At 35.9% G+C, this 19,508-nt stretch overlaps 1 protein-coding gene across 1 annotated transcript in view; it reads right to left on the bottom strand.

Moving 5' to 3' along the window:
- The window catches only part of CPT2 (Carnitine palmitoyltransferase 2), a 153,521-nt gene that overhangs the window by 76,715 nt on the left and 57,298 nt on the right, over nt 1–19,508 (bottom strand). The window contains exons 4-5 of the mRNA XM_090401463.1: nt 9,695–9,754; nt 4,214–4,317 (exon numbers count right to left, since the gene is read on the bottom strand). Coding sequence (XP_090257589.1) covers nt 4,214–4,317; nt 9,695–9,754 — 164 coding nt within the window. The remainder of the gene's footprint in view (nt 1–4,213; nt 4,318–9,694; nt 9,755–19,508) is intronic.

A 19,508-nucleotide genomic window follows, 5' to 3' on the forward strand; every position in this document is an offset into this window, starting at 1 on the left:
TGTTTTTGTTTTATAAAATGTGTTTATTTTGTATTTTGGTCTTGAGTCAGTGATTATTTGGATTCTGAAACAAAGAGTTAAGGTCATTGCACCAATTGGAGTGAACCCTCGTGCATGTAATAACATATAGGTACACTCGGAAATAAAAAAAATAATTGTTAGAAACAGAGATCATCTCTATGGTAGGATTAATATTAAGATAATATCTATGAATATCCTATATATATCTATATAAAAAACCACCGATTATTAACAGAACCCTGGAGCACACCACTAGTCACAGGCCATCTTTGACTCTACTCCTGAATAAACTACTCTCTGATGTCTCTCCATCAACCACACTCCTATCCATCTCACCAACCCTACATCCATCCCCATGTGCTGCAGTTTACTGATTAGAATTCCATGTAGTATCCTGTCAAAGGCCTTAGCAAGGTCCAGCAGTATCACTGTAAACCCTTATTCTTATCCAGTTCAGCCATCACTGTGTTATAAAATGTGAGCAAGTTACTGAGGCAAGAGCTACCCTTCACAAAACCATGCTATGCTCCATACAGTATCCCATTTTCATCTATCCATCCCTGTATTTTTCTCTTGACTACTTTCTCCAAAACCTTGACAACGACTCCTGATATGCAAAATGAAAAAATGAGTGTTATGGAGGGAATATAAAGAAAAGGATGATCAGCAAGCACACACATAGTACAAAGCAGAGGTATGGAAGAATAACCAACATAAGGAAGGAAAAATCAGATTATGAGAGGAAATTAGCTGAGTAGTCCAAAGAGCTCTTTCAAGGAAGGTGGCAAGGGCAAGGAAAAATTATTACGGTAGGATAACTTTTAAATAAATGCTGATGGAATAGATGAATGATCATTCTGCAGGTGTTTCATCCAGATGGAGACTCTGCAGTTGCCAGATCACAGGGAATGATGTGAGAATAGAACCTCAACATGAATACTGACATTAGATAAGTAACATAACGGGCAAAAATCCTATTGAGATGAGATATTGACCAATGTGTTATAAGAAGGGTGTCAGATAAATGGCAGTGCCTCTGAGCAGGCTGTCTATTTTAATCTCAACTCTGGGAGGATTACTAAGGAAGTGAAAAGAAGGCAAAATAGTTTCATTACATAAAAGAAGCTCCAAGAAATAAGTTACAAATTACAGACTAATTAGTATCTCAGAAATAGTGGTTAAGGCATTGTAAAGTTGATGAAGGGCAGAATTCAGGAATGAGTGGAAAGGAATATGATAGTCTCATAAATAGTTTTAATGGAATGTGTTCACTAGATATATTTAATAACTTTCACAGCTTACATGTGTAACAAAAAATATAAAATTTTATTTAAAAACTCCAATATATTTCATCCAACATTATGTGAACATCATCAAGAAGAAAATTATCTAAAAATGTCTAGTTCTCTGATGATGTCCATGTAATGTTAGATGAAATATACAGGAATTTTATAATAAAATTTTGTTTTATGTTGTGTGTGTAAGCCTTGAAAGTTATTTAAATATGATATTCTATAGCATAGCACAGATTTGTGAAGGATAGTTCTCATTTCAACAATTTATTCACTTTTTATAATAAAGTGACAAGCTGGATAAAGGAAATGGGAACACCATAATACTGTTGGACTTCACAAAAGATCTGAGGAAGAGGAAGATCTGTTAACATCTGCCTGGAAGAACATAAAAAAATACATTTGCTACCATTATTATGGCAAGTGAGGACTGGCAGATCATCTAGAGTGGAGCAGACAGGAAATAAATATGAATGGATAAGAGCACAGCTGATGGAGACACATTAAAGCATAAAATATGGCAGAATAGAATCAAAGCAAAGGCAGGTAACCAGTATGTGCCACAGGACTCTGTACTTGAGCCACTGCTATTTGATTTATACATTAATGATATAGGGAATTATATGAGGGGGAAATATCTAGTTATTTGATGATTATGCTAATTTCACATTCAAATGGGAATATTCATAATAAATAAAAGTGGCAGAGATCACTCTCTCTCTCTCTCTCTCTCTCTCTCTCTCCTGTAGGATGATTTAAATATACTGATAGTATGAACAAAACACAATGGATGTCAGCTCAATGTGGAAAAGCGCAATTTGTGCATTTAATTGCTGGATATTACACAGATGGAACTGATACAAGAAATTGATATGGCTAGAAATTTGCGAGTGACTGTGTAAAGGGATTTGAAGTTCATAAGGCATAATGCAAAAATGAGCAAAATAGCTTGAAGGATCACTTGGTTATTAAAAAACTAACAAGTAGAGATAAGGCCATATAAAGATATTTTTTACAGCCACACTTGAATACTGTGTAGATTTGATCACAACTCTCTGAGGTGAGGAAGTGGTGGAAAGGATTGATGAGTGATCAAAATGGTGAAAAATCTGTGGATTTCTGAATTCATTCTCTGGAATTGAGACTTCAAGTTTTTACCTTTGTGGATATTTAAAAGACACAGCTTATACATACAAATCAGAGCCTTTAGGTGCTCTGAAAGTTAATATCAGATATGCACTTAAAAAAAACATCAGTCAAAAATTTGCTAACAAGCATCTAAAAACATACTGCATTGCATGGCACTTAAAATAGTGCATTAGAGAGAAAGGTAATTTCTAATATCTGTGATTACTTATGTTAATCGCACTTGCAAAAGGATAAGAATATGCTGCATTTGTGTTATCTTGGATAGAGTTGTGCATCAGTTAATTCAGTTGCCCAAAGTTAAGCACTCTTTAAGCACTTTGTTCGCAACTAGGATGATGGTCTCACACTGTGAGATGAAAATTGTGTTATCCTTTCTTGAATGCTTACACAGTGATCAGAATACATTATGAAAAATTATGGAGACAACTACTGTGTTAGGGAAAAACTTTAGTTTAATATAAACCAAAATGAACACTCGACGTTTCGACTTTAATTTCAAGATCATCATCTGGAGCATATATACAAAGAAACAAGCTGCACTACAATCTACATGGTTTGATAAAGTTACTGACCAACTGTTACAACAATTATTGGCCTGACCTCTGGTGAAAAAAAAAAAAAAAAAACTTTACTACATCAAAGCTAGAGTCATATTATTATTATTATCTATTGGCTTATTATGGAGAGCAACATGTTTATATATATTATATATATATATGAAGTTTTATGAAGAACTTTATTAATAGTATTTTTGTTATAGCCATTATTTATAAATGTGTTGCTAATAATCTTTAATTCTTGTTTAAGAGCTTGTTGATTAGAGCAAATTGTTATAGCTCTGTTTTCAAGGGTGTTAATGACTCCAAATTTTTACAACGGGTGGTGATAATATGAGTTAGCATGTACATATTGGCCAGTATGTGTCAGTTTGCGGTAAACTGTGGAAAATTGTGTTAAGTGCTTTCATGAACATTCATATTAGAGTGAGATTCAAATCTAAATCGTGTTGTATAAGCAGCGGAGATGCTATCCACCTGGTCAACTACGATTGAATAGAGAAAAAGATGACAGCAATTCTTCAGATTATCTGTAACAGTCCCAAGAGATGTAATTGTCTATAAACTATACTATCATATTCATTTAAATATTTTATGAACACTCTGTACTTCTCCCTCATGTTCTTCTCTCTCCACTTCTAATCTCTCTTCCCCCCATTCCTTGAGTCTTGAAAACATTTTTTCACCTTCATTTGTTTGTTTACATTTTATCTTTGTCTTCTCTATAGTCACCATTCTTTCAAATAAAAATAAACTATATATACTTTAACAGAACTAGAGGTATTATGAGAGGAAAAGACAGAGGAAAAAAAAAGTAACACTTGCGATGTTTAACATGTCATATCCATCAAATATTTCATTAAATGAGTCAGCCTCTCACTTTTATTCAGTATGCAGTAAAGCAACTTGCACCTATCTGGCATCCTGTAATTAATTACAAATTAATAATTTAAATGCTTATTCTTTCAAATGTTCTTAAATAATTACATTTAAATTATTTCAAATTTCTATAGTTACAAATCCTACCATAAGGAAATTAATTATATGTTTAGAAACATATAACTACGTTGCTCTCTTCATTTCAAGTCTGGTCACAGAAAACTCACAAGCAACTTTATATGAATAATAGATTTGTAAAATAGTCATTATTAATCAGTCTTTTATAATGAGATTTAAAAAATAAATTCTTCCTACCTGGTCATTATAGCTAAAATCAGGATCATCTTTAAAAGCCATAAAAGGATTAAAATTTAAAACAATAGGAACACGTGATGTTAAATACATGTCAAACCAAGGTCCTGAAATTTAAATAATCTACATTAACATATAATTGTATAATAACAGAGTTGAGAGCATAAAGAAATAAGATGTTTTTCTAACCATCCCTAATAAGAGAATTTAAATAAAATTTTTTCTTAAATAATTTTTTAATGTAATGCAAAAATTAAATTTTAACTGCATAATTAAATTGTGTTTTAAGCTATGATATTACAGTTCAGAAATATTATTATTATTATTTGGACCTCCATGGAGTCAAGAGTCATTCTGCTTCATTATGGGAGGTTCCACTCTCACATGCACAGCTCATTGTACCTCAACTTAAATGAATTCACTGTCCTCGCTCACCACACTCTCAGACAATGCATTCCAGTCACCCACCACTCTCCATGCAGAAAATCAACTCCTCACTCCCTTGCTCACACCCACCTTATACAGCTTCCAGGGATGACCCCTCATTCTCCCCATTCCCAGATATTCTACATCCATGCTAATTTTGTAATACTCCTAACCAATGTATATTGTCTTGATCATGTCTCCCTCTCTTCCATCTACTTGGCTGTGTAATTTGCATTCTCTCAATCTGTCCTCATATTCCATATTCCAGAAACCAACTTAGTTGATTGTTTCTGGATCCTCTCCAACATCTCATCATCCTTTTGAAAACCTGGTGACCAAATCTGTGCACAGTAATCCATATGCGATCTGATACGTGTTTTATATGTCATTGTTCTCTGCATAATTCCCATAATCTGCTGTGTCGTCCTGACAATTTTAGCAAAATGTCCACAAAATTTCAAGTCTATCCACCACAACCCCCAAATCCTTCATATCCTCCAAAATATCCCCAACAATCCTATACCCTGCATCCCATCTTTGCTTCCCAAATTTTAAAACCTTACACTATGCAACATTAAACTGACATCCCCACACACTTTCCCATTCAGACAGTCTACTTAGGTCCTCTTACAAATCTGCTCTACTTCTCATCACTCTCCCCAGCATTGCATCATCTGCAAATCTGTATATCACCATTTAAATCCTTTCCAATGTCATTTACATATAAATTAAACAAGAATGGCCCCATAACAGACCCCTGAGGCATGCCACTAATGACTTTCCTCTTCTCAAATATCACTACCCCATACACAACCTGTTGATACCAATTAGACAGCCAATCTCCAATCCAACGTAATGCACTAATCTACTATTCAACCCCATCTGTTCCAATTTAACTACAAGTTTGTCGTGTAGTAATCTATCAAAAGCCTTTGCAAAATCTAAATATACTACTGTATATGCATTCCCTTTGTCCAATGTATTCATCACCTTCTTATAACATGTAGAATGCTAAAACATGATTTTCCTTTAGCAAACTCATGCTGTCCATTAAAGAGAATTCTACTGCTGTCCACCCAGTTCTGAATCCTTGTCCCCACTAGCTTCACCAACATCTTGACCACAACTCCAAACAAGAAGATTGGCCTAGAATTCTAAACTTAGAATTCAGAACAATTCTGGCATCTTTCCATTCCTTTGGGACCTAGACTAATCTAAGACTCATGTTGAAATTGTATATTAAATATAAATACAGGAAATATAAGTTATTAATTATCTGGCTGTTTGCAATTGTTTTTCTCTTAAAATTACAGTATTAATTAATATTAATGTACATGGTGGCCATAAAATAACTTTCCCTCTTTGGAGGCATCTGTAGCTAAAACCAATAAATGGTATGAGAACAAATCTTATATTGAGACTTTTGAAGGCATGGGGAGATGATCCCCATGTAAAAAAGATTGAGTACCAAAAGTCGCTGATAAAGGAAATTTTGGTGCTAGAGGAGCCAAAAGCAGTCAAATATTTGCAGTAAACGAAGGTAAAAAGGATTATGCAAATTTTACTGTGCGTACATGACAGCAGCGCCACCAATTCCACTTAAAAAGGGATTGGGAACATTCAGGCAGTTATTCAAATGACTGATGAATTGTGCTCAATATGAGTCCAACCTTGTCTCAGCGTGCTTTACTTGTTAAGTTGTTTTACCTTAAACAGTGCAATGCCGTAGCGGCCTTTCGGGAATTTAGAAGGCTTCATAACCTGCGTACAGGTCCTATGTCAGCTGTAGCACTGAGAGCTGTGATTAAGAGGTTTCAAGAAACTGGATCACTAGGAGTTAGACCTGGCAGAGGACAGAAAGCAGTGCAAGAAGAGACAGTACCAGAAGTTGCTACTGCGGTGTTCGACGAAACAGGGACCAGTACTGGTCCAAGTGCTCATGCCATAGCTCGCGAACTTGATATGGCTTACGGTACAGTCTGAAAAATCTTACGGAAAATGCTTCACTTCTATCTGTATAAGTTCAGTCGTGTACAAGCACTAACTACCGCAGATTACGATAAGTGCATAACCTTCGCACTAACATTTTTTGCCCGAATGGAGGTTGACAATAACTGGCCTTGGAGAATATTGTGGGGTGATGAGGCTCATTTTTATCTGAATGTGTCGGTCAACACTCATAACTGCAGAAATTGGGCATCTGAACATCCTCAAGCAATCCAGCAAGTACCACTCCATTCTCCAAAAGTATTACCGTGCGGTATGGCTTCACAGCCAATTTCATAATTGGACCATACTTTTTTGAGTGTATTACCCCTACAGGTTCTGTAACCTGCTCCATTACTGGAGAGATTTATCAACGAATGCTGGAAAATTTTGTCATTCCTGCATTGCAGCAAAGGCAATGTTTGGACTCCATAATTTTTATGCAGGATGGAGCACGGCCACACATTGAACGTTCTGTACAGCACCTTTTACACCAGCATTTCAGTAATGAGATGGTTATCAGTCAGTTCTTTCCAAAGGCATGGCCGCCTCGATCCCCGGACATCACTCCATGTGACATTTGGCTGTGGAAGTATTTGAAATCTGTTGTGTATGTTGGTGGCGTTCCCATCTTGCATGTCTTGAAAGAGAACATAAAACGGGCTGTTATGAGCATCCAATCTGACTCCTTATGCTCAGCTGTAGGGCATGTCGCACACCGGATGCAATTTGTTGTACACAAGAAAGGTCAGCACATTGAAAATCATGTATGTAGTCCAGGGGACCCTGATTCTGATGAATAAAACATTATTTCCTGTGATTTCAATCACTACATTAATTTCTGTGTCTCTCACAAATTGTTGTTTTAGTTTAATTATTATTATTCTTATTATCATTGTAATGCGCCACATATCCAGCTGGAATGAGCGACGTGGTTGTTGCTTACACTGTCGAAATGTTATTATTCCATTTTATCTGCCTTTAATGTAATTATTTGCTTGTTTTCATCTCTGCCAGTACCAAAATTTCCCCTACCGGCGACTTTTGGTACTAAATCTTTTTTTTCGCGGAAATCATCTCCCCATGCCTTCAAAAGTCTCAATATAAAATTTGGTCTTGTTCCGTTTATTGGTTTTAGCTACAGATGCCTCCAAAGAGGGAAAGTTATTTTATAGCCACCCTGTAGAAAGAAATAATTGCGAGTATTTGGATGTGTGGTGAGATTGAAGGAAAAATGAACATGCATAAGAGGGATAGCCTACATTTGAATGCATTTCATATCTGGAATAGTTTGAATGCTTAGTATCCAAAGACAAAGAAACAGATGTGATTTTCAGAGGAGCATAAATGCAAAAAAAAAAAAAAAAAGTCTCACATTTCCATCAACTTACTTTCTTTTCTTTTTATCTATAGACAAGCTTAGATGTTGAACGTTATTCATAACTTATTTTAATGATCTATGGGTTTCAAAAAATATCTGATAGGCAGAAAAGAGATGATATTAAAAGGATTTTACAGGATTGACATGAACACATTTTTCAACACATAGCAGGAAGAGAGAGAAAAGGGATCACCAACTGAAACTGTGTAAGAGTGTGCTTCATCAGTGAATAGTTTAAGGAGAAGTATGATGTGTTGTGTGAATAGCAAATAATGGATCTCCCATGATGAGTCTTCCGACTCCATGGAGATACCTGTATAATAACAACAATAGTCAACAACAAAAGAAAATGATTTGGGAGTAGGGGGATTCTTGCAATCAACATAATGAATTTTTTTTTTTTTTTTTTTTTTTTTTTTTTTTAAATATTGATGCTGTATGTCAAGACACCTATAAACACATTGGTGCCATGTTTTGGGTCCAGATGAGGACTGAGAAAGAAGTTTATTGACATTTTTTGCAAGTGGTAATGGTTTGAGAATACTTCATGAGAAGGCTTTTCCAGAAAACAGGGGTGGACAGAATAAAACAGAAAGAGAAGATGCAGGTTCAGTGATCTTCAGTTGCACAGTAAAGGGATCTTGTTACAGATCTTGTCTGTTGATTTGTGTCTTACTGAGGGTAAGGGTAGGTGAAATGAAATCTCTTTTGCAAGAAAAAAGACAAGTGTGTGTGTTTTGGTGGCATTGAACATGACCAGGTTGTTCTCAGTCCATTGAAGGATAGTATGAAGATCAATGTTTAAGGCATTTGTTGTAGATGATTTTGTAACCTGGGATATCAGAGTATTGGATGGTTTGTCAAATGAGAAGGATGAGTGGAGAATACTATCATCAGGAAAGCTGATGATAGGATTAGTGGTGATTGCGAGCTGATCATTTATGAACAAGAAAAAGAGAGAAAATGATAGGACAAAGTCTTGAAGTCCTCCAGCATCGATGGTGAAGCTTGAAAAGAGGAAACTATGTACCATGACTTGCAGAGAACAAACCTGACTACCCAATTGCAGAAGATGGCAGAGAGACCAAAGACCAAAGGATGGCAATTTATTGAGCAGGCCATGATTTAACACAATTGAAGGCTTTGGAAATGTCATAGGTAGGAGTACAAGTTTCTCCGAACTTTTCCACTGAATATGTGCCATGGATGTGACTAATAACTAAGAAGCCTGTATCAACAATCCAACATTCTATCACTTATGAGTAAGAGAAATGAGTGGCTTGGCCATATCTAGATGGCAAACCAATGGTTCAAATTAGTGCAAACAAATAAAATTGACAAAAATTGGACAAGGCAGGTGGATGGATGTGGAAATCAAGGATCTAAGACAAATGGATTAACACGTTACTCCAGACAGCCTATGGAGTAAGGTAGTTAATAAATAATACATTAATCAGAAAAATATAAATAAATAAATAAATAAATAACAATTAATGAATCTTTCAAATCTTAACAATAAGGTTCACTTAAGTAGTTTTTTAGTTCCTGACAAACAGCTCTTGTAGTCCAACTGGAAAACTTAATGGGCAACCTGTTCAGTATTATTAGATATGTGCATATACCATATTATTACAATGTGCAACCTGTTTAGTATTATTAGTTATGTGCATATACAATATTGGTACACTGACCTGATATGTAACTAGTATGCTTATTTTTTCTGTCTAAAGATTTCAGTTCTTCCTGAAGTACTGAAAAAAGTTTAAAAAAATTAATAAAAGCACATCTATTATGAGTAAGAGAGTGAGTTATTACATTATTACATTTCTTTAAATATCATTAAATGTAAGTTACATTACAATTTTTAGTTGAAAAAATAATTTAAATTATGCAAAAAATGTACTTGCTCGAGACCCCATTTTTTATTGTCTTAAGTTAATAGGAGTTCCATAAATTGATGATTGCTGCTGAATCAAAGATCTAAGACAACTGGATAAACACCTTACTCCAGACAGCCTCTGACTTAGCAAGTCATAGTGGGAAACCTATGTGGCCCATTAAGCTACTGAAGACGATATAAGGTAAAAAGATTTTGTTAGAAAGTGACTATTTATTAAATAAAAAATTTTCTATTTTGTCCAGTTCTACTAACCAGCTGGCAAAATCTACTCATCAGTATGTGCAAATGGGCAAGCATATTTGTTGTCCTGTGCATAATAGCCACAAAAAAACACTAATTTTCACATTATTTACTTAGTATTTTTTTCCTTCATTGCTGCTATTATTACTCAAGCTTATTTTGTTCTTTTTTTTCATATTTCCACAAATCTTCAGTTGCCTTGAGGACATTGGAAATATGAAACTGCACAAAAAATTTCATTATATTTCAACAGTTTTCACAAAAGAATCTATAAAAAGAGAACCTAACCAGTAGTGATAGTTAGTGAAAGTAAATAGATTTTCATTTATCAACTAGAGTTAATGCGCTAAAGCATCCTTAGAACTTAATTTCGATAGGATCACTCTAATACTGGAATTAAAATGCCATAAATCCTGGTATAATTATGAAATCACTATAGCAATTTTGAATTTCACTCTTGCCTGTATGAGTGATATAATCTTTAATTGCATCTGAAAAAAGCATATTAAGGCACAAGTGAATATGGGAATATATGAGGTTAATCACTCAAATAACATTCTACTTATAAAAGAGAGCATGTGTGCGTGTGTTATGTATACCAATTTGGCAGTATATCTTATCTATAAGTATTGTTGTCCAAATCTCAAAAAGATATATTCTTAAGATCATCCAAGTCTATGCACAACAATAAGTCATTCAAATGGTATACAACAATCAGATGAAAGCTCAATGAGAAATTTTGGATATGGCATGAAAGATGATAGAGGAGCAAGGTTAATAGAATTTGCAGGAAGTGGACAGGGAAAAGTCCAAATCGAAAAACTACTGAAACTGACTTTATCCTCAGCAATAAGAAAAACATCTTTCAGGACTGTTCTGTTATCAACACCCTCAAGATTGGAAGTGATCATCATATGGTACATAGTAAGATTCAAATAAACTGCCAAAAAGAAAGAAGAAAAATGTTTCAAACAAGAAACAACAAAAAAATTAATACCTCAGTATGCCCGTGCACCCAGAATTTATGGCCTGCCAAAAATACAGAAACCAGGCATACCACTTCATCCGATTGTTGAAGGAATTGACAGCCCAAATTATCACTTAGCCAAAAAATTAGCTGCCACACTCAAGGAATTGATAGGTCAGTCCCCTTCCTACATAAAAAATACACAACAACATTTCATTAATAAAATTAAAAACATTACACTCAACGACCAAGATTTATTAGTCAGCTTTGACATAACTTCTCTTTTCACCAATGTCCCAATCAATGACACGATCCTGCTCCTACAGAACATATTTCCACATGACATCACGGCCCTCTTTGCCCACGTACTCCGCTCCGGATATTTCGTGTGGCAAAACAATTTTTACCTTCGAAAAGAAGGTACAGCCATGGGCTCACCACTTTCTTCCCCAATAGCTAACTTTTATATGGAAGACTTTGAGCAACGTGCTCTACAGACAGCATATCTAAAGCCCAAAATTTGGCTCAGATACGTCGACGATATTTTCACCATTTGGCCCCATGGCCACGAAGTTCTAAATACATTCCTTAGCCACCTAAACAAACAACACAAACGTATCCAATTCACCATTGAAATGAAAAAAAAAAAAAAAAAAAACTCTCTTCCTTTCCTAGACACACTTGTCACACGTCTTCCCTCTGACTGTCTCTCCTTCTCAGTTTACCACAAACCTACACACACAGGCCAATACATACACAAAAATTTTTACCACCACCCAACACAAAAACTAGGTGTCATAAGCACCCTTAAACACAGAGCCCTAACTATTTGTTCTAATGAACAGGCTCTAAACCAGGAATACAAGATCATCAACGAAACATTTATCAAAAATGGATACAGTAAAAAAAACTATTCACAAGATCCTCCATAAAGATACCAGTAAGAACAAAAAAGATTTCAGGAATGCTATTGCCATATCTTATGTTAGAGGCATTTCTGAAAAAATAGACAGAACACTTTGCAAATACAACATTAAAACCACCTTTAAACCCCCAAATAAATTAAGACACCTACTCAGTTCTTCTAAAAATCCTCTTCCACACCTAGCCCACCCAGGGGTATACAAAATACAATGCATATGTAACATACCATACATAGGGGAAACAGGGCAAACTATCCCAATCAGACAAGACGAGCACTTTGCAAAAGTATATCATCCAGGTGGTGACATTGCAGAAACGAATAAACCAGTAGATTATACGGGAATTGTGGTTAATGAAGTGGAGGTGAGTAGTCTATTGCATAACCTCAATGTCAATACATCTGTGGGATTGGATGGTATACCAGCTCGTGTTGTACGAGAAGCAGCTAAAGAATTGTCAGTACCCTTGACCATTTTGTTTAATTTGAGTCTCGAGTCTCGGTTAGTCCCGAGCGGGTGGAAAGAGGGGAAAATAGTTCCACTGCATAAAGGTGGTTCCAAGACTGCTGTTGTAAATTACCGACCGATTAGCATATCAGGAATCATTGTCAAGGTCTTAGAGAAATTAGTCAAGAAAAGAATACAGGATTGGATAGATGAAAATGGGATATTGTATGGGGGACAACATGGTTTTGTGAAGGGTAGATCATGCCCCAGTAACTTGCTCACGTTTTATAACACAGTGACGGCTGAACTGGATAGGGGTAATGGGTTTACAGTGATACTATTGGACCTTGCCAAGGCCTTTGATAGGATACCACATGGAACCCTAATCAGTAAACTGGAGCAGATGGGTATAGATATAGGGTTGGTGAGATGGATAAGAGGGTGGTTGAAGGAGAGATATCAAAGAGTAGTTTATTCAGGAGTGGAGTCTAAAAGACGTCTTGTGACTAGTGGAGTGCCACAGGGCTCTGTTCTTGGACCACTGCTTTTCAATTTGTTCATCAATGATATTGGAAAGGATCTGAGAGGAAGTGTTCACTTGTTTGCTGATGATGCAAAGTTGGGTAGAGCATTTATGAGTACACAGGATGTCAAAATTTTACAGGATGATTTGGATAGTTTGGAGGACTGGGCTAGGAAAAATGGATGTCAATTTAATGTGGCACAGTGTAAGGTTATCCACTTTGGGGTGAAAAGAATAGCAGCAGTATATCGCATTGGTGGAACCATACTCCAGGAGATTGATGAGGCCAGGGATTTGGGAGTGTTGGTGGATAGGGAGTTGAAGTTTAGGGGGCACATTGCAAAAGTAACTAAAACAGTTCACCAAATCACTTGGCTTCTGAAAAATACTTTAACATGCAGAGACGAACAAGTTGTTGTTCCTCTGTATCGAGCCTTGATAAGACCCCATCTGGACTTCTGTGCCCAGCTATGGGCACCAGGGTTTCTTCGTGATGGGGAGGAAGTGGAGAGGGTCCAGAGACGAGTTACCAAGATGATAGCAGGTCTGTGGAATGAACCTTATGAGAATAGGTTGAAGATTTGTGGGTTGCAGAAATTGGACGATAGGCGAAGGAGGGGTGATATGATTGAGACATTCAAATTACTGAAGGGTTTTTATAAGATTGATCCAGAAGATATTTTTGAAAATATGACTGGTGGTGGGAGGACTAGGGGCCATGCATGGAAGCTGGGCAAGAGCGTGGTTGACAAGGGTGTTAGAGCTAGGTTCTTTACTTGGAGAATGGTAAATGAGTGGAATAAGCTTCCAGAGTCTGTTGTGGGTGCTACGACCGTGAATGAGTTCAAGGCAAGGTATGATAGATACTGTGTGAATGTTGAATAGTTGTTCTTGACATGATGTTAGGGCCTCCCTCGATGAGTCTGTCGACTCCTTGGAGTTTCCCAGAACAATAATAATAATAATAATAATAAATAAATACCTCCATTTTGGTAAAACCAGCCTTTCTGACCATGCACTCCAAACATACCACAGAATTGATTGGAAAAATACCAAGTCCCTACACCACACCAAAACCTGGTTTGAGAGAAAATTTAAAGAGTCATGTGAAATGCTCAAACACAACCCAAATCGCAACAAAAATGATGGCCTAACCATTTCAAGAATGTGGAGGACCCATCTACAACCTGTATAACAACCTAAACTAGCCATAGAAAAATCCCACTACAAGAAGACAACCTGGTGAAGTGTTTGTAACATTCAATAGCAACTGAAAGAAATCATATTATAACAATCAGAACTACCCAGAAGAACATTAATACATGAGGACTTTAGCAGTTTATTGTAGTTGTATTTATTTTTTTTTATATATTATTATTTATTATTATTTTTTTTTATTTATTTTATTTTATTATTTTTTTTAATTTTAATTTTTTTTTTTCCCACTAGAGGTCACGCTAGGGAAAAGGATTAATTAACTACCTAGATTTAGTTTACCGGTCTACAGGGCACGAGCATGTAGCTTGGTTCCTTATACTTGTATTCTTCCGATTATGACCTCGATACAGGGGTCGAAATGCCAAGTTTTATTTTATTAGTAATTAATAAAATAATCTGTTCAACAAGTGTGTTTTTGTGTCCCTAAATTTACAAATGTGAGTGCTGATCACCGTGTAATCTTAAAAGAAAGAATAAAAGAAAAAATGTTTCAAAGATTAATGCAAAACATAGATGTATACAAGCTCACCATTAAAAAAGATATATTCCAATATGAACTAAACAACAGATTTAAAAATCTTATTATAGATGACAATGCAGATCCATTAGAAAGTAATGACATTATTACCTTTTACAATGCTCACATGAACTAGCTAGTACCACAGATCAGAAACAAAACAGCTTATGAAGAATGAAGAGAAACAAAATAAACAAATAACCTACAGGATAAAACTGAATATACTATTGTTTTATACAATGAAACCTGTGGTGAATTATCAACTAGAGTTACTAACTCATCACTGTGGTTAGTACGTGTGTTTTTTAGTGATGAATATATTGTATTGTGCAAAACAATCAGAAAAAGTATCATTATTATTATTACGTGACACATCATCAAGGGAGGACACCTACTCCACATCTCTCCTCAATCCACCAGCTACACCAATGCTGGTGTAGTTGGTGGATGCCATCTACAGCCCGCCACCAGAGCAAGTTACAAGCGCAATAGATGAGGGAAAGGCATATACTGCCATTTTCTTGGATTTAGCGAAGGCATTTGACAGGATGCCACAAGATAAGCTGATAACAATTCTTGTTTAAGTGATTGTTATTGCTGTTTTTGAGGGTGTTGATGACTCTAAATTTTTGCGAAGGTAGCTCTTAAACAATAATTAAAAATTTTTAGCAATACATTTATAAATAACGGATATAGCAAAAATACTATTAATAAAATTCTTCATAAAACTTCATCAAAAAGTAATATAGATTATAATAAAACCATATATTAAAGGGTTATCAGAAAAAATTAATAGAATCCTACATCATTATAATCTTAATGCCGCTTTTAAACCACCTTTAATATTAAAAAACATATTTATTCAACACCTCTAAGGATTCTCTTCCCTCACTGGCACACACACTGGAGTTTATATGCATCTATTGCACCTGTAACTTACCTTATATTGGAGAAACTGGACATACAATCCCTATCCATAAAAAAGAACATAAATGACACATTAAATATAATAATTTTGGCAAAGCAGGCCTCTCAGATCATGCTCTTAACACCCTACATTGAATTGCTTGGAAAAGTATTTGTTCTTTGCATCATACAAAAACTTGGTATGAACTGAAATTTAAAGAAGCCTGTGAAATTGTGATTAATTACCCTAATCTTAATAATAATGGGGGCTTAAAAATCCCAAAAATTTGAATTGCACACATTCAGCCCATTTAGTTTCCAGCAAACCCTGACTTTAAAACTCTAAGCAATTTTTATTGGCCATTATCCATATCAGTTGCAATTTATATGTATACTCATACAAGTAATTTTATTTTATTTTTATTTATTTATCTATTATTTTCTGTATAAACATGTTACTCTCTAGCTTAATTTAACTTTGTAACCTAATAGAGAATAATAACAGGACTATAGCTTTGATGTAGTCAGGTTTTTATTTTTTTTAGCACTAGAGGTCAGGCAAACAGTTTTAACAGTTGATCAGTAACTTAAGCAGGCCATGTAGATTGTTTCTTTGTATATATATGCATACTCCAGAAGATGACCTTAATATGAAGGTCGAAACGTCAAGTGTATATTTTGGTTTATATTAAACTAAAGTTTTACTCTAACACGGTAGTTGTATCCTAATGTTATAATTATTGTATCCACAAATTTCGTAACGTATACAAATTGAATAATAATGGTACCAAAACTGACCAAAGAGGTACACCACTAGTGACCTCTCTCTTTTGGGATACTGCACCTCCATATACAACTTTCTGATACCTATCTGGCAGCCAGTGACTGATACAGTTCAGAAGGCTGTTATCCAATTTCATCTGTTTCAATTTATTTACCAGCTTGTCATGTGACAGTCTATCAAAAGCTTTTGCAAAATCAAGTACACCACAGTATACATCCTCCACTGTCCAATGTATTTGTCACCTTGTTATAGTACATAAGTTAGTTGGTGAAATATGTCTCCCTTTAACAAACCCATGCTGATAACCATAAAGAATACCGCTGTTATCAACCCATATTGGTATCCTACTATTCACCAATCTCTCCAGTACCTTCACCAGAACTCCAGATTTACAGACTCGCCTGTAATTTGAAGCTACAGCCTTATCATTACATTTATGCAGTGGAACAATTTTACCCTCCTTCCACTCCCTTGGAACCTGTGCTGTTTTAAGACTCTTATTAAGCAAGCATGACAATGCTACTGCCGATTCCCAGAACATTCCCTTAAGATGCATGATGATATGTCATCAAATTCTATCACCTTATTAATACCAAGGTTATTTATTTCCTCAAATATTTCATGTTTCCTCATAATTAAGCCATCCTCTCTTATGTCCTCTACACTTACGTTCCTCATGATTCCATCCTGATCATGATAAAATACCTTTATAAATTGATCACTGAATACCTCAACAATGTCTTCTGCAGCAGTTACCATTCTACTACTTTCATCCATTAACATCATCTTATTATGTTCATTTTTCCTTCTACTTGCCACATATCTAAAAAAAAACCCTCTAGGGTTTTCCTTCACCTGATTTGCTAATTTCTGCTCATACTGCTCTTTTTTTCCCTTAATAACTGAGTCACTCTCCTGGCTTGTTCTTTATACTCTTCATGTAACTGATTATTACAATTATTCATCTTGTACTTTCTCTAAAGTACCTTCTTTTTCCAGATTTCATGCTTAAGCTCCACATTCATCCATTTTACACTTACCACATTCAGCCTTTTGGCTTTCAGAATACATTCACACACTGATGCTGTTATGTATTTCTTTGTCAGTTCCCATGCAGCATTTATTTCCATACCACTCAACTCCTCATTCCATGCTATAGCTCCAAGCTGTGTCCTAAGCTTGTCATAATCACCAGCCTTATAATTCCATATATATCCACAAAATTCTGTATATGACTAGACATAATCCAAGTGATCACTTAATGATCACTTTTACCAACTGGAAGAAAGTGTGAATCACTCTCACAATTACATCCTCTAATGAAATGATCAAATCTGGAACTCTCAATCCTTGCATGCCCTCTTTCACGTGCTGCCTGAAATAGTTCTCTCTCAAGAATTGTCCTTGCTCAATTGAAAGATAGTATATAGATCAATGATTAAAGCACTAGTTGTAGGTGATGTTATAGCCTGGAATGCCAGAGTACTGCATAGTTTGTCAAATGAGTAGGATGAATAGAGAATATGTCTGCAAAATGTGGATAAGATTAGTAGTGATTGTGAGTAGGTCATTTATGTACAGGAGAAAGAGAGTAGGTGATAGGCCAGAGCCTTGAGTCACTCCAGCATTGCTGGTTAAAGTTTAAAAGAGGGAGCCATCTACCATAACTCGAAGAGAACAATCAGAGAGAAAACTGGCTACCCAATTACAGAGTTGGCAGGGAGGCCTTGATACCAGACACTGTTGAAAGCTGTGGAAATGTAAGAAGCGACAGCACAAGTTTCTCCGAATTTTTCCACAGCACGTGTCGAATGGTGGGTGTGTGATGTAAACAATGAGGTCAGCTGTGGATCTTGAATGGCAGAATCCATACTGGTGGTCACTAATTAATTAGTGTGCCTCTAAGTAGTGAAGTAGCTGGTTACTGATGATAATCTCCATAATTTCAGAGAGGACGGAGGTGATGGCAATTAGTCATCAGTTTGATGGTAGTCTCTTATCTACTTTTTTTGAAATAGAAAGGATGTAAGATTGCTTCCACACACTGGGATAGTACTAGATATGTATAACATATTGTAGAGACACTGCAAGAGAGGTATTAGCTGTGGAACACAATGTTTGAGAACAACTAGAAAGTAGCATCAGGACTAGAAGATATTTAGTGTCCAAGTTATTTAGTAGTTTTCTGATATTATTTTGTCAAAATGACATCAGAAAGGACAGCTTTATGTTCCAGTGGTACGATCAGGATGAGTGAGAGAGGATGTAAGTGTAGGTGAGCAGAAGTTGTCACACGGTCTTGACAAGGGACTAGAAGAATGGCTTCCATTTGACAGGAGGCTAGTTTTCTGCTACCGGCCTTTACATGTTTGAGGAATGAAGACCTTCAATGCCAATGAAGATAATTTTGTGACTTGTTTAGAGGAGTGGAAGCAATAGTCAGATCTAGGAATGGAGGAGTAGAAATTTTGTGTCATCCCAATCAGCAGCTTAGTAGTAGTGCTAGAGGATACGAGGTGAGGAGTGGTTGGAGGAAGGGCATTCTGTGAGAGAGGAGACTTGTATAAGATTGTGGTCTGAGCTATCAACAGAAGAGGCGACCTGTATGGTGTTCTTGAAGAACTTGTCAAAAAAGAGTAGTGACCAGAGTATTTGGAGAGTAAAGAGGGTTATCAGGAAGTAGGCAGATGTACAATTTGTGATATGTCATTACTTATAGCAAAGACCTCTCCAGCTTGGTCAGTAGTGTTGGAAAAGGGTAAGCCAGTTGGGATTGTGGATATTGACCTCACTATTTGGATAGCTGGATAGCAGATGGTTGTGTTTCATGGAAAAGAATGTGATGAGGTCTGAGTGGTTATCAGTGTTGCAGACCATTGAATGCAACAAATGAATGTTATTAAATGGGGTAAGGAAACCTTGAGCCATAGAAAGTCAAAAGCAAGGGATGGGGGATTTTAAATTAGCCATTCTCTGTCAGGCTAAGTCAGAACTCACAAAGGTACAGATGCCACCTTGTGGTGAAAGGAATCGTGAAGTGTGCAGTTTGGGCATTGAAGGTGGACAGTATTGCAATCTGG

The sequence above is a fragment of the Typopeltis vanoorti genome, chromosome 12, assembly GCF_054136105.1.
Source record: "Typopeltis vanoorti isolate ZY-2024b chromosome 12, IOZ_Tvanoo_1.0, whole genome shotgun sequence".
Lineage (NCBI taxonomy): Eukaryota > Metazoa > Arthropoda > Arachnida > Uropygi > Thelyphonidae > Typopeltis > Typopeltis vanoorti.